Consider the following 16,727-nt stretch of genomic DNA (forward strand, 5'->3'; position numbering starts at 1 on the left):
TACAGTAACACAGGCAAGTAACTTCAGGTAAGTGCCGTATAATCTACAACACTTTAGCACACTCAGACTAGCAGAGATGTTGTTTTCCCCTGAGATCCCTGCGCTAGAGCACCGAGGACAGGTCCCCACACCACCCACATGACTTTTAGCTCTTTACCTTCCTTCACTTGGTGACAGCTCCTTTAAATCTTCCAACCCAGGCTTTACGTTCAGCAACTTCTTGTAGAGAGCCAATGGGAAGTGGAGATCCACCACAGTGGAGTTGTAGATCGCCAGACCACAGGTTATGCCAATCAAGTGAAACCAGTTGCGCTCTACAAAACACTGTCAGGGTGTGCACAAATGTATTAGAAAGAGGTAGTGTTGTAAGACCTAGAAATACTGTACCACCTACCCCAAATGTTTCAGGACATTAGGATGAAGCCCATATGTATATTTATGCTCGGAGGCAGAGAAACTTCTCTGATCAAAGTTCGTTACTGTTGTGAGATGCACTGCAAAGCCAAGCACCTGGAACTCTTCTGATGGTCTAGAAGCAGCCTGCTGTTATCTCCAGCAGGGATCTTTAGAGACCGCTCTGTGATGATGGGACTGTTCTACTCTGCACCACGCCTGACCAAAGCCACTGGCTACACGTGTCTACTAAGCACACAGAGTGAATCTCTATTAGTGAATTTTAATTTAAATTATCAGATGTGACTAGCTCTGAGGACAATGAAAATCTAAGGAGAAAACTCTAGGAGCCCAAAACCCTGAAATTATGGGTTGGATGAAATAAGAGCCCCTCATGCATGCTAGATTATGGAGCCACACCCCAACTCTAGCACTGCATCTAAAGCTTAACTCTCCTATTGAATATTTCTAAAAAGTCTGTTATATGTTCATATTCAGATACAATCTACCATCATTAAAAGAATATATATTAACTACCAATGCCCAGCACAATATAAAACCAATTTCTTTTCTCTCTTTTTAAACTTTTCACTAAAGCATTTTCCTGGTCTTTTGGATAGAATTTATTAATTCTAATGAATGATCTTATCATGCCATCATACTATCAGGATCATGCCATCACTTCCATTCCACTGACTCTGTGTTTGGTTCCAGAGCAGTCTATCCTGTGTTTCTTGTCTGTGTTGTCGAAACCTGGCCTACCCAGCCCTACAGAGATGTCCAGGCAATGGACACCAATGCTCAGGTCATATTTGATATCAAGACCAATGTTTTTCTGGATCTCTGTGATGATAAATCTTTTTTTTTTGTTTGTTTGTTTGTTTCAAGACAAAGTTTATCTGTAGCTTTGGAGCCTGTCCTGGAACTAGCTTTTGTAGACCAAGCTGGCCTCGAACTCACAGAGATCCACCTGCCTCCTACTCCCGGAGTGCTGGGATTAAAGGCTTGTGCCACCACCGCCCAGCAGATAAATCTTGATTGCTAACCTGGCTGGAATTAATTATGAGAGATACCTCAGGATGGGTTTATGAGGGCATTTAAAGGAAGGATTAACTGAGAGCAAAGACCGTCCTACAGAGCTGATGGAACCTTTAAGAGTTCTAGGGCGAAAGCAATGCTGTCCCATTGCCTGCCCTCACTCTGTGCTGTTGAGTATGTCTACTGCTGCTGCTCCTGCTAACATCAAACTCCAGCTTCTTTGCGTTCTACTGTAGACTATAAAGCAGTGGTCTCTAGGAATCTGCCAGGCCTTCCCACCAAACTGGAACTGCTGAAGCTTCCAGTCTCAAGGATGGAGTAGCTGTTCTAGCATACAGACATCCAAAATTGACTACCCAGTCTAAAAAAAAAACCTTTTATATAATATATATTCATCTCATTGGTTCTGGTCCTCTAAAGAACCCTGACTTATGCAATCCCCATGCCAAAGTTTCCAGTATTTGAGGGCTGCTTTTTCTTAACTCATTCTCTGGCATCTGTGATGTGGGATTCCCCTCTGTATGCTATAAATATATTTTATTACCAGTGGTTAATAAAGAAGCTGCTTTGGCCTATGGCAGGGCAGAAAATAGGTGGGTGGGAAAACTAAACCGAATACAGGAAGAAAGAAGGCAGAGTCAGGCAGACACCATGTAGGTGCTAAAGTAGAAAGATGCCAGAACCTTACTGGTAAGCCACAGCCTCATGGAATTACATAGATTAATAGGAATGGGTTAATTTAAAATATAAAAGCTATCGAGAAATATGCCTGAGTCATCAGTCAAACAGTGTTGTAATTATTAATTTTTGCGCAATTATTCCGGTCTGGGTGACAGGAAACAAAAAAGCAGTCTCCGCTTACACATCTGCAATCCAGGATTTCTTCTGCCTTGGCCCACAGACCATACAGTAGGTGGTATTTTTTTTCATTTATCACAATGTTCAAAAAACCCATCAATATATCTAGCACTGGAAAACACTAGGATCTGGCCTGGGAGCTGCTCCAAGATCTGACTGATCAGGTCAGTGTGCATCCACTATCCACACGTAGAGTTCCATGTGGGTTCCCCTTCTTACCTTGATTCTGTGCTATGACAGAGAACAGGTGCCTGAGAATGCAAGAGAGGGCATCACTTAGAACTGGAGTTACAGAGGATTGTGAAGCACCATGTGGATGTCTGGAATCATAATTGGATCCTACTAAGAGCAGCCAGTGCTTTTAACCACTGAGCCATCTCTCCGACCCTTAAACCTACTTTCTTTATCACACTGCTCCTTTTGCCGTTTATAGATACTATGGCCTGGATCTCACCTACTAGAACCTGGATCTCACCTACTAGAACCTGGATCTTACCCACTAGAAATGGCACTGGAGCTCATGGCTAACAAAATACACTATAAGTCTTAAAAGCAAAGTCCAGCTTGAAGGCCGGACATGTTAGGCATTTGAGTGGTTAATTTTGCAATATTAGAAACCAAGAGGCTAGTCTGACAACAAACAGGAAGTCTAGTGCAAACAGGGTACTTAATTGTGACATTATGAACTTACTGTATCTGAAAACCACAAGAGATGTGACTCTTGATAGTAGGTAAACATCCCATAAATGGGATTCAAAAGTTCTTTTAACAGCAAAAGAAAGAACTCCTTTGTAACACCACCAGCATCTACTGCTTCTTCCCCATCGAAGATCACCTGGGAACAAAAAAAAAAAATTCACAATGAATACTTCAAGGAAAGCAGTGTTCAGCCAAAGATGCAGCTATGCTACCAAGCAAGAGCACCATCTGAATAACAAACTGTAAGCAGCGGCTGTGTGTAATAAAAGCCGGAAGTTCTAGGGGGAAAAACCAGATAGACTGATAGGATTTTTTAGGGCTTTTTTCATTTTGTGTGTGTGTGTGTGTGTGTGTGTGTGTGTGTGTGTGTGGTTCTAGTAGTTGAACAGGAGCTACACACATGGGAAACAAGTGCTCTTTCCCTGGGACACACACAAGTGAACCACGTGCTTTCCCACTGAGCTACACGTCTGATCCTAGTTACACTTCATTCTGAGATAAAATCTATCCACATTGTCAGGAATGGCTGTGACCTTCCCACTCTCCAACTCCGGCCTCCTGATGAGCAGGGATCAGAGTTGTGAGTGTGTGTCCTCGTTAAGACATTTTGGAGATGGTAACAACGTGAGATAATCGGTTCAACCTGTTGCAGACTGTGGTTCTGAAATAGAAGTCATTTAATTTTAAACATCTTTTTTTTTTTTCCACAAGACGGCATGGACACACACGCAAGGTTTGCACAAGCAGCACACAACACACGGGATTCGAACTCGCGGACACACACACACACACACACACACACACACACACACGCACGCACGCACGCACGCACGCACGCACGCACGATCACAGGCGCCCTACACGATGAGCCACCGCGCGGCTCGCTAATTTTAAACATCTTCAAGTAATTTATTATCTATTCCTCAGGATACCTGCTGTAAACCAAGTTTCACACAGAGCCTAGAGTATAGTAAGCAGTCTCGTGCACTAATGCACAGTCTATGGGAAGCAATATTTTGTCACTAATCTCATATCACTAATCTTGCCTATACTAGTGGGCCAACAGCTTCATAGATGATTTCACCTTTTCATCTCTCCATTTTCCATTCTGTCTCTTAAATCCTAGACATCCTAATCTTCCTAGGTGAGCTCTTAATTGGCGTATTTTGTCAAATTATATAACTTCATATATATCTTACATGACTGTTTTTGATAGTCTAGAGCAGGCACACTACAGACAGAAGCAGAGCCCAAGAATCTCTCAACAACCCACTGGCATTTGATGTGATATTCCAATGAAATGCTCTTTCTGGTGATTGGACAAAAGGAGGTGATTAGATTCTTGTAAGAAGGTTGAAACCAATGATGAGTGGCTGCCCTCTCAACTCAGTGAGATCTTTGCTGTCATGTGCTCACGAGGGCACAAGAGGGAACACTGAAGGGGCTCACTTTGAGAGGTTTCTTCAGATCAATGTCGGAATGGATGCTCAGCTCTCTCAGAGCATCTCCAACAAGGTGGTTCCTGCGGACATGAAGGACCAGGAAGGGGCTTCTGGCCAGCAGAGGCTCCAGGGTGAGAAGCATGAAGACATTCTGCAGGTTGGCTCCGTTGACTGCCACCTGGAACAGAACAACCAAAGTATTCTGAGTGTAGTGCATGGCCTGGAGAGTCTCTGAGCCAGAGATGGCTGACTGCCTTTCCATTTTTTCCTTTTCTTCAGGCCACATAAATCTTTCTAATATGGACTCAACAAGATTAGATGAAATAGTTTATGAGTCATATGATCAAATTAACTAGGCCCAATAAAGTGATTTCAACTCATTAAGAATAAAGTAACAATATACTTGAAGAATCATTCTCAAAATAGCAGGAAAAGGAACCAACAGTCACTGTCAAAAGTGTCCATTTCACTAGAAAACCTGGAACTCAACAATATCATAGCTAGATTCATATGAAAGCAGTTATACATATAGGCAGACACAAAACTGAAGAAAGAGAAAAAGAAATGGAGAGACAGAAAGACAAATAAAGTCATGTCCATTAACAGGAGGGCTTAGTAGATCTGAATTGCTAATTCACTAATGTCTCTATATACATTCAAATAAAATAAATTATATTTTATAATAAAATACACAGTAAATTAAACTATTAAATCTTTTTGGATTCATTAAAGAACACCAATTTCCATGATTATTCCCTTTTGCTCAGCAAATTGTGGCCCCACAGTCTAGGGCCTGGTTTTGCATAACTCTTGCACTAATAACGGTTTTCTATCATTTTATATGGTTGAGGGGTGATATTTAGAATATAAAGTTATATGAAATTCAAGTTTTAAGTATACATAAAGTTTTGCTTTTATTTGGGGTTGTTTTGGTGTTCTTAGGTTTGTTTAACTCCATGTTTCTGAGGCTGCCGTCAAAAAGCATTAAATGGTTCTTAATGGAGACATGGTCCACAAAGCCTCAAGTGTTTTCTAACTGGCAGAAACAGGAAAAAGCTAACACTCCAAGTCTACATAAATATACATTGAACATAACATTACTGAACCTGGCATTGTGGTACACAACTATAATCTTAGCAACAGGGGCCTAGAAAAAGGCTAAGATTTCAAAGTAAGCTTAACTACATACTGGCCTGGAAACTAGCCTAGGAAGAAACACAACACAGGAGGTAAAAGACCTCGACAAAGAAAGATGGGGGGAGAAAGAATAAAAGAACTACCCCAGAAGATAGACAGAATTGATAGGGCAAACCAACCATTCTCCCAAAAGCAATACAGAGAATCAATATAACCTATATCAAAATTAATTTTCAGAATCACATTTTATTTTCTATAATATTAATACAGTTTTCATATTACATATTAAATAACCCTATAACTGTATGATTTAATATAGTTTGTGTAGAAGAATGAAGAAAAATATTTCAGATTACCAAAATATACTCACATAGCTACAGACTCCTCACTTTAGACAGATGTCAAAAACATACATTAGAAAAGAGACAGCTTATTTAAATGTTATTGAGAAAGTTGGATTATTCACACAAAAAGAAAAGAGAAAAACCTAGATCTGAATTGCTTATCCCTATACAAAAACAACTCAAAATAGATCAAAGTAACTTTAACATAAGACTTGAAAAATACTAGAAGAAAGGTAGGTTAAAAAATACTCCAAAATGGAGACACTGCCAACAGCTTTCACAAAAAATAACTAAGCATTTACTGATAGAACTGCATGAAAAAGGCTTTCACACAGCAAAGCAACAACCAGTTGACAGCAAAGGGACTAGAGGCATGGCTCTGGTTAAGAGCATGGGTTGCTCTTCTAGGGGACCCATGTTTAATCCCCAGTATCTGCTTGACTCCAGGCCCAAGAGATCTGACACGCTCTTCTGGTCTCATTGGGCACCAATGTGGTGCAGAGACACAGATTCAGGCAAATACTCATATATACATAAAATTAAAATAAATAAAATCTTAAAAAAATAGCTGAAAGAAATGGGAGAAAATTCCTTGTCAACTATACATTCCACAGGAATATCTTGTATTAGTTTTTTTTTTGGTTGCTGTTTGTTATTTATTTGTTTATTTATTTGACATAAACTAGAGTCAGCTGGGAAGAGGGAGCCTCAACTTCAATTGCTTCTATCATATTGGCCTATGGCCATGTCTGGAGCATTTTGATTAAATATCGATGCGGGGTGGGCCCTGCCTACTGCGGATGGTACCATCCCTGGGCAGGTGGTCCTGGGTCTTTACTACAAACCAGTGAGCAGTGTTCCTCCATGATCTTTGTTCCAGTTCCTGCTAGGAGTTCCTGCCCTGACTTTCCTCGGTGATAGACTGTGACCTGAGAGTTGTAGATACATAAAATAACTGGATGTGAACAATGACAAGAAGTCAAAGGAGGAAAGGACCCTGAAAACGCTACCTGCATCTGTAACTCCGCATCGGTCTGCAACATTTTGGTCTTGGCTTGGGCATCAAAGATGAAAGGGTAGGCACAAAGGGTTACAGTATCCTAGAAGAAAACATGTCATTGGTGGTGTTACAGAACTCTACAGAGAACACTGGAGATACATCAGTATGTTAAAAAAAAAGTACCAATTACCTGCATGATAGATGATCTAGCCTTCTGTGTAAAAAACAAAAAGAAAATAATCTTACTTGAATTATAAAAGCATAATTTTAACCCCCCAAATATAACATATAACAAATCTTTTTACATTATCTGGTTTTTCAGCAATCAACCTTATACTGTTTCAATAGCTGACAATGTTTTGATAAGAAAAAATGTTGTTTTGATGAACACAGACTCAAAAAAAAGAGCAAAAATATTAAAAGCAAAAATTCTTAAAAACATAAAAGATTTTCAAGGTCATATACTGAGTCTTCATAATTCACAGACTTGATTGAATTCTCTCTGTAAGAAATGGAACTCCAGCTGGCAGAGTGGCACATGCCTAGCAGCTGTGTGGCTCAGGTGGGAGAAGGCCAGCTGAAGGCCAGCCTGGACTCCATGGCAAATGTGAGGATAATACATGGATTCCAGATGAGGGCTGCTTAACCTGCAGTACCAGTAACACTTTCTCTGTCTCCTGCACACATGCTTAGAAAAGCAAACAGTAATACTCACACTAGGTAAATATTTTGCCCATAAAAGCTGCTCTATGAATTTGAGGCTGGTCCTATGATTTTCATTCTGAGAAAAGTTATAGTACACAAATTCAGCCCCAATTGAGTGCATGTAGCAGGTACATTACAGTTTTTATGTCAGGAAAATAAGGAAAACTTCTGAAAAAAATGTGTTATTTGTGGAGATCGGGCTGTACACTGCACTGAATTCCTCCACATGGTAGGCAACAGTGCCTTTCCCGTTGTGTCTTGCCTAGGGGAGTCCATTTCACAAAGCACTGGCTGGCTTCATTCTGAGTGTTAACACAAGGCAGGATGACAATGAAGCTGCAACTTCTGTGCAAGTCCATGCCACCACCTGTCTGGCACAGACCACAAACTGTAGACTGATAAATGACTTATACGGTAGACAACATGTAACAACACAGGTTATTAGCACGAGCACAAGTTGGAATTAAAACCATATGCACAAAACCAGGCCCTAGAACTTATCTAACATGACAGACCAACAAAAGTACAGCGTATTTACCTGGGCCCCACAGAAAGGTTATCTAATAATACAGTGGTAGGGTCCCACTCACTGAGCAAACACCATGTGAAGCTGTAAGGGACTGGCAGGCAGAGAGCTACCAGCTATTCCTGGGGCTTCAGCTCAGCTCAGCCAGGGCCCATTTTGAGCTGCTCTCTGTCCATCCAATCATCTGTCCATCTCTCTGTTTACCCCTCTATCTGGACCAGGTCCTGTGCCTCACTCTGATGATCCCACAGCCCTTCAGCTGGGCTTGCTGCTATGACTTATTATCAACCCTATGTCTGGGTCTCAGTTCTGATGGCCTCCAGCAGCAATCCAGCTGGGTTCAGCAACACTGGAAGCACCTGTAATACAGTCCTCTGACCTGAAGGCCTCTGAGCTCTGTGACTTCTTGAACTCTTCTGTAGCCATTATGTAACTTGCATAAAAACTGCGTAAAATATAATCTGGGATTTCACAAGTAATACTAGTAAGGAAGACTAGAGGAAAAAAAAACCTTGTAATTTGCTAATGGTCAGCTATTGTGTGATAGCTAGCTCCTTTGGTCAATTTACAATGTTCAGAAAGGCAGACCTTTGAATATATTGGTAATGGTGTCACCCTGGAAGTAGGTCTTCATTGTTTGGGGTGAGGTCCTACCAGGATAAAGAACGAGAATGTCAGACTAGGGGTACAGCTCAGTTAGCAGAGTACATGCCTTGCACATATAAAGCCTTGAGTTTGGTTCCCAGCACTACAGAGACACTGTGGTGGTGCCTGCTTATAATCCTGGCACTCAGCGGTAGATACAGGGGTGCATAATGAGTTCAAGGTCATTTTCTGATACACAGTGAGTTTCAGGCCAGCCTGGATACATACAGAAGACCCTATCTCAAAAATGAAAGAGAGAGAGAGAGAGAGAGAGAGAGAGAGTCATCTATGACTGAACTCCTGAAAGATGCGGTGGACCCTGCTGCTCCAGCTGCCTTCCTTGGCCACCGTGATGGACTGCATCTCTGGACTCCTTTAAGTTGCTTTTTTCAGGCATTCAGTCACAGCGATGTGGAAAATAACCAATAAATGTGAATTTATTGTTATTCGATAAACCAATATGTTGGTAAAACACAAACATATCCATCTATGTTTCCAGCGTGGTATGTTCAAGACAGTTATGTAATAAATATTAATAACAGAAATGCAAAAGCCAGCAATAAGAGCATCTTCATCTGCAACATTTGTCAAAAGAAAACAATGAACAAATTATCCATGCTTAGAGATCAACTGCTGTTGCTTTAATGTCTCCTAGATTGTCCTGTTTTCTTAAATGATTTTCTAAGCAAAATAAAACACACTCCGAGAGAACTCTTCTTATTGCGCATTATCACCCAATTCACACCTATCTGTTAATAACTGCACGGGTGGGCTGTAAACATTCAGCTGTGCAAGCACAGTGAGAAAAGAAAAGGATTTTTTTCTTTTTTTGCCTGGTAGATACTGTGTTTACTAAGGAAAAAGCCAATACTTCCCTATCTTGCTGCATGAAGAAGATTGAACAGCAGCAAGAGAAGGAGCTGAGTCATCCCTGAAGGCCTGTGAGAGGCTCAAGCCAGGCCTGGTGGCTGCAGTCCTTATCTACAAGGCTGGCACATTTATTTGGGTGGAGGGGAGACACACTAGCTCACCACACTGAGTCCCTGAACCTCCTAAGCATTCTAATTAATGTGTAAATTTAATTTGGTTTATGTATATAATATGAATAAGACCTACACTTCCTTTTGTGTTTATGCATATTTAAATGAAACCATATAACAGCAATAATAACTGAAATCCATTCTATTGACCCATTAGAACTATATTCCTTTAGGGATCTTAGAGCACTTCTCTATACTGAGACACCAGAGAGACGATTCCAGCCCTGAGAAGCAAGTCTGGAACACATAAGGCAGGTCAGAGCACACAGAAGCAGGTCTCACACTAAGCTAATACAGCAAACTATTTTCAGTTTACCACCAAATTGATCACCTCTTACAAGGCTGTTAATCCTGGGCTACCCACTCGCCGAAATGAGTCTCACAAACGTAAGGTTCCACGGTACCAGTACAGTATTTCAAGGTCTCTGCTTGCAGCAGAGTTGCATTTATGGCATAAACTCATTTTTCAAAGCATATGAGACAGCAAGATGCCACGATTTATCAGATCTTGTCTCCGAAGGCCTTTTGCAAACTACTGAATGTCGCACTTGCACTGCCCTCTACGGAGCCTGCAGAGACATTCAGACATTCACTCTGTATGCCCTTTGGTTTGCAAATGAGGATTGCGGCACATTATTAGCAAATAAAACAATCCACTACTGCTTCTTCTTAAAATGAACAGAATCAGTCTCTTTGGAACCCCTGTCTGTGCTTTACTCATTGAGGCAGATAACACAGGGCTGTGTTCCATTCTAGCAACTAGCCAAGGTAAGGATGTGTGTAGGTGTTCAAGAGCTACTTGTGAAAAACAGTCACTGAAGGCTCCTGATGTGCAAGCACTGCAGAGGCCCCGCATAACTCTCAGTCCTAAACTTACCCGACTAAGGCCAAAAGCAGCAGATCAAAGCTGGAAATTTAATCCAGTTCTTTCTTTTCCTTTCTTTTCTTTTCTTTTCTTTTCTTTTCTCTTTTCTTCCCTCCCTCCCTCCCTCCCTCTCTCCCTCCCTCCCTCCCTTCCTTTCTTTCTTTTAATAAAGTATTACTATATAGTTCCACTCACTCTATGAACCAGGCAGGTCTTGAACTCACAAAGATCTAGCTGTCCCTGCCTTCCAAAGTGCTGGAATTAAAGGTGTGTACTACCACACCAGTAGAGGGCATGAGTGCTCACAAATAAGCACTGGAGAAACCAGAAAGACCACACCCAAATCCCCTAGACCTTCACCTTTAATTTGGTTCTCAATCAAGAAAACCCATCCTTAGGAGAGACATCACATGTACTTTATAGCCTGCTGACTTGTATGCCATCTTGGCTAGAGACCACACCAAATCCTAGGCCCTTAGCTATCAAAGCCATCTGCATGGTCACATGCACTTTGCTAGAGTTTCGTTGCAATCATGCCTTAAACTTACCATGCACATGGGACTGAGATAATTGTTACCAGGGGACCTTTTTTTCCAAAATTTGTACTGTACTTAAGTGTGTCTAAAACAAACTGCCCTGGTGTCAGACTACAGAAGTTTGAAGCAACCCGACTAACCAGTGCTGAACTGAGCTTCTTTGTTGCCTCTCCACAGTTCACTTCTTTGCAGGCAATGGCATTTGCAGGGACCTCCCACAGTACCCCTAGACAGTCCTTCTAGAAAGGACCATGTGCTTTGTCTTCTCCACTGTGCTAGTACCAGGTTAAGTATTAATACAGCAAACCAATTATTCACTATTTTTATTTTAAAGTGATAAAAATAAAAATTATATGAAATGCCATTAGTATTTAAATCAATTCTTCTTCAAGACATCAAGAAACAAATTTCAATTTCTAATTACACTGTGCCTTATACAATAGAAATATTTCTACAGAAAGCATAAAAAGTCACACACTAACTTCAGTTAACTTTCTATCTTGTAGCAGTGGCTTTAATTACCAAAGCGGAGATGAGGACTGAGATCTGGTAAGATGTCTGTTTATAACACCTGTGCTTATCACAGAGAGAAATTGGTAACACTGCTCACTTCAGCACGTCTACTCCGACACTGTGGTCATGGCCATCGACATTCTAATAATAACAGTTAAGGAAATGAGAGGAGCTGAATGTCAGGCACGCCAAGGCAGAGGAAAACTGTCCCTGGGCCTCTGTGTTCTACCTGTGGATGAGGTAATTACCGGAAATAACTCATTCAGACTCATTTCTGTCGCTAACATTTTATAACTCACAAACTGACCTTTCATAATCTCTAAATTAAGGAGGACTGGAGTCCACTGATGCTCCCATGTCAAAATTCTAATATCAACTCTTTTAAAACTTTTCTATTGAAAAGTATTTTGTTTTTCAAGACAAAAACAAAACCTTACAAAAAATACCAGTGTCCCAATTTTTAAACTTCCATGAGAAAAAATATTTCCACCATTACTTTGATCATCTATCATCTGACAAAGAAAACTACCTTGGCTATTTAGTTAAATACACTTATGTAAATACTTTTCCTTAGAGATGGCCACAAAACAGCTCAAAAACCATACAGGGAAACTGCCACACCCCAACAGTGGTGATGAATCTGTGAAAGTGGCCAAGGAGTGGCCTCAGACGCATCTCTTACACCAGCTGCCTTAAAGAGAAGGCCCAAACGACCACCTGTTCTCCAGCATTCAAATGTGCACAAATCCTAAAACCCTCCATTATCCAGGCCAGCTGCAATTGTTGAGCAATTCCTGCCACGCCTAGGGGGTAGCAAACAGGAATCCACAGTACCTCGGGGCTATGTCAAACACTATCAGGGTTGAGTTAGGGATGTAGGACATCCTAATACAAGCCATCCTCAAGAAGAGGTGGCTTCAAGGTCTGGGCAGATCATGTAAGAAGTGTGAAAACAATGACTAGCAAATGACCCCCAACACCAGGGGTAAATCAATGGGGACAGTGGTACATCAAAAGTCTTATCTAAAAGATGTTCTTCCGGGCTGGAGAGATGGCTCAGAGGTTAGGGGCACTGGTTGCACTTACAAAGGTCCTGAGTTCAATTCCCAGCAACCATATGGTGGCTCACAACCATCTGTAATGAGATCTGGTGCCGGCTTCTGGCCTGCAGGGACATATAAAGGCAGACCACTGTATACTTAATAAATAAGTTAATTTAAAAAAGATGTTCTTCCACCCAGACATCTGGTGACTTCTGGAAGGCAGCCGTGTGCCAGATCTTCTAAGATCCAAGAAATGCTGCAAGTTTATCTATCAATGTCCAGATATCTAATTTGTGACTCAAAAAAATAAGTATATAATATAAAGTATAACATCTTCACTATTTTCAAATGTATTAATAAGCAGTATAAACAATATTTGCATGCGAGCCAACCAATCGCCGAGGTAACAGGACATGGTGAAGGATAGGTAAAGTCACAAGCCATGTGGCAATATGTAGATTAATAGAAATGGGTTAATTTTAGTTGTAAGAGCTAGTTAGTAATATCCTGAGCTATTGGCTGAACAATTATAAGTAATATAAGCCTCAATGTAGCAATTTGGAAGGAGCTGCTGGGGTGGGAAAACTCGGTCTACATACTGGTGACAAGAATGAAGTCCTGAGTTGGATATCCAACAAGGAATAAAGAACAGGTGTGGAAGCACACACTAGTAATTCCAGAACTTGGGAAGAGGTGGGGAGATAAGACGACTAAGTTCATCTTTGGTTATACAATAGGTCTGAAACTAGTCTGGGATACATGAGATTTTATCTCAGAAACCAAACAAGGGAACAGAGAGATGGCTCAGCAGTTAATAGCACTGGCTGCTCTTGCAGAGGACCCAGGTTCAGTTCTCAGGAATCATATGGCAATTCACAGCAGTCTATAATTCTATTTCCAGATCAAATGCCCTTGCCTGGCTGCAGGCACCAAGCATGAACATGGTGCACAAACATACATGCAGATAAAACACTCAAGCACAAACACTTAAGATAAAATATTACAAAAACAGAATAAAAATAACCCCTGAAATGTTCACACTGTTATACAACAGAATTTTAGAACCATCACATCTTATTAAACTGGAGCCTAAAATGCATTTAAAAACAACTTGCACTTCCCATTGTCACCAGACCACGTCTGCCAACCATCAATCCACTGCTTTTATCAACTTGACCACTTTAGATATTTTGATCTTCCTTCCTTCCCTTCTCCCTTTTTAATGTAGTACTGGGATCATACCTAGAGCCCTGAGTATGCTAAACACACACTTCACCACTAAGTTACATCTCAGCCCCAGATACGTTATGAACCCTTAGGGTTGGTTACCTTAAATACTTCCAAGTTTCAACAATGTAAATGTGAATTGAGTGAAAGACAGGTGTGGTGCCAGCATTAAAGCCAAAGACAAGGTATAGGGGTTGTCGGATACCAGCTTCAACAAGGACACCACTTACCAGGGTAGGAGCATGGGGGTTAGAAAAGTAAGTAAAGAAAACAAAGATACGAGTGAAAATAATAAACAGAAGCATAGGATAGTACTGGGAAGGAGTTTTAGTGAATACTGAAAATCACCCGTGTTTAATTTCCATTTACTTAAATACTCCAACCTCAAAAGGTAGGAGTAAGATAAAAAAAAAAAAAAAAAAAAAAAAAAAAACGCATTACCATGATACAAGGAAATGAAGAGACCAGTTGAAGATTGTGGGCTACCTTCTTAGTTAAACATTCTGTTGTTAGAACAAGACAAGTAACACACTAGATCAAAACATTCTGTAGACAAACCACTCCCTGAGTGGAATCCATTGTTATCTCCCTAAGGGAATAGGAACTTAGTTGGACCCTTAGATTTTTGTTTGAGGTGGAAACAGATCTACTCTATATGTGAAATACAAGGTCTGGATATTAGCCACACCTGTTGACAATAACCTTGAGAGAGTAGAACTCTTTGCTCTAAATCTAGGTGGGACCTTTGTCAGAAGGAATAGAAGTTCCAACTCTCTGACCTTTGGTCTTGGTAGAACAGCAACAACTCTGAGCAAGCTGAAACTCTCTGACCTTCAGACAAGGTGGAAATAGGCTCACATTTTTGGTCCTCCACAATGGGCCAAGTTTACATTTTAAAAACAAACAAACAAAAAAATACAAAGACACAAAAGGGCCAGAGCTTTAAAATAGGTTTTACACGAACTCTTACCATCCCTGCTTGATGTAAAAACCACATGAGGTAGTCTTCCTGAATGTCCACCAGACTGGAGATCTCGGGGATGTAGAATGTGTCGTACTCCACATGCTTCACTTTAAGATTTACCTGCCGAAAGCAGAAGATAAGAACAACTGAAACCAAAGAAGTGAGAAGTCTCCCAGAGAAAGGCCCGGCAGGACACTTCCTCTACACCCCACCCCTCCCCATCCCCGAGGGTTACCTTGTATAACTTCTTCAGCAGCTTGAGAGCTGCAGTCATGTAATTGTTGAATACCACCGGGATTAGGAATGTCTTCCTTCCCCTCAGCAGATAAAGGACTGCACTTTTATAGAGGTTCACCAGCTTCAAGAAGTATTTTGGGCATGCCTGAGACCACCAGTTATCTTAAGAAAGAAAGAAGACATGTTTTAATGCATAACCTCGGGCAAGTGTTCTTATGTCTTCTTCCTGACAGCTAAAGGTCCTACGGCTAGAAGATAAATATTAGTCTACAATACAGTTTCCCAAAACTGATTTTAAGAAAGAACCGTTGGAACGTGTCTGGAGAAAACAGTTGTTCAAGAAGTCCTAAACTTTTAACACCTTTATTTCCTCGTTCCACCCTCTCCCCTACCGCCATCTCCCCCTTTCCTTTTCTTTCTTAAAAGAATTTTATGTTTGTTTGTTTGTTTCAGACTCATGCTGAAGGCTAGTCTGAAAAAGTTCGTTCCAAGGCTGGGTGGGGTCCAGAAGCTGCTTTGGACGGCAGGATGCTGGCTGCACCTACTGCAGCAGCATTCATGTGCTGGTCCTTCCACACCCCTCTCACCACTCCTGACATTCTGTACCAGGGGTGCAAGGGACACCTCAGTTTCAGGGGAAGAGAGAAACCACTCCTTAATTAATGTTTAAGAGATCCATGATATATATTCTCTCCAGGCGATACTTTCTCATATCCAACCAAGCAGGATTTTATCACTGGATTCTTCAGAAATGAACTTAACCACACTGAAATCCATAAGGTTTTCTTACTTAAAATATTTCATTGAAAATTAAAGTGGTGGGGGCGTAGCTGCTGAGGAGACGGCTCAGTCGTTAAGAGCACTGACTGCTCTTCCAGACCAAGGTTTTATTCCTAATATCTACACTGCTGCACACAACCATCTGAAATTCCAGTTCCAGGGGACTGATGCCCTCTTCTGGCCTCCACGGCACCAGGCAGGAACTTGGTACACAGACATACATGCAGGCGAAATATCCATAAACATAAAAAGAACTTTAAAAAGCTAAAGTGGGGAAAGAACAAAAAAATGGACAAACTATTGATAGCTGTTAGATTTGTATGTAGACATCTATTGTGTTCACTCTACTTTGAGAATTTCTCTTAAATTGGAACTGTAAGATGTTAGAAATAAATTAATTACAAAATTGAATAATCCTATTCAGTTTTTTATCTGGAAAAAGAAAAAGAAAAATTAAAAAGCCAAAGCTTTAAAAAGTCTGATAAAATGTCTTAAAAACTGCCGTCCCTCTATTTTACATTTATTAGAAACATCTAAGAAAACACGCTCTGAACAGCTCCTGATCTTGGAAAGTATTAAGTACCAATGTATTACTAATTCATTCATTATGACTTCTGGATTTATCTCTTTTGTGAAGGCGGAAGCAATGAGGAAGCCAGAGGCAGGTCTGTTTGCTCAAGGGAAAGCCATGCTCCCGGGATACTCAGGCCATCTGAACCACAGAAGCTACCAAGC

General features: G+C 40.9%; 1 protein-coding gene across 2 annotated transcripts in view; it reads right to left on the minus strand.

Moving 5' to 3' along the window:
- Herc3 (HECT and RLD domain containing E3 ubiquitin protein ligase 3) overlaps window positions 1-16,727 on the minus strand; it is a 102,249-nt gene that overhangs the window by 33,000 nt on the left and 52,522 nt on the right. For both annotated transcript variants that reach the window (XM_038318758.2, XM_038318759.2), the window contains 7 exons: window positions 15,211-15,374; window positions 14,982-15,095; window positions 7,102-7,125; window positions 6,922-7,011; window positions 4,438-4,608; window positions 2,981-3,124; window positions 158-324 (listed from right to left, as the gene is read on the minus strand). In XM_038318758.2, coding sequence (XP_038174686.1) covers window positions 158-324; window positions 2,981-3,124; window positions 4,438-4,608; window positions 6,922-7,011; window positions 7,102-7,125; window positions 14,982-15,095; window positions 15,211-15,374 — 874 coding nt within the window. The remainder of the gene's footprint in view (window positions 1-157; window positions 325-2,980; window positions 3,125-4,437; window positions 4,609-6,921; window positions 7,012-7,101; window positions 7,126-14,981; window positions 15,096-15,210; window positions 15,375-16,727) is intronic.

This window comes from Arvicola amphibius, chromosome 2 (genome assembly GCF_903992535.2).
Source record: "Arvicola amphibius chromosome 2, mArvAmp1.2, whole genome shotgun sequence".
NCBI classification, from domain to species: Eukaryota; Metazoa; Chordata; class Mammalia; order Rodentia; family Cricetidae; genus Arvicola; species Arvicola amphibius.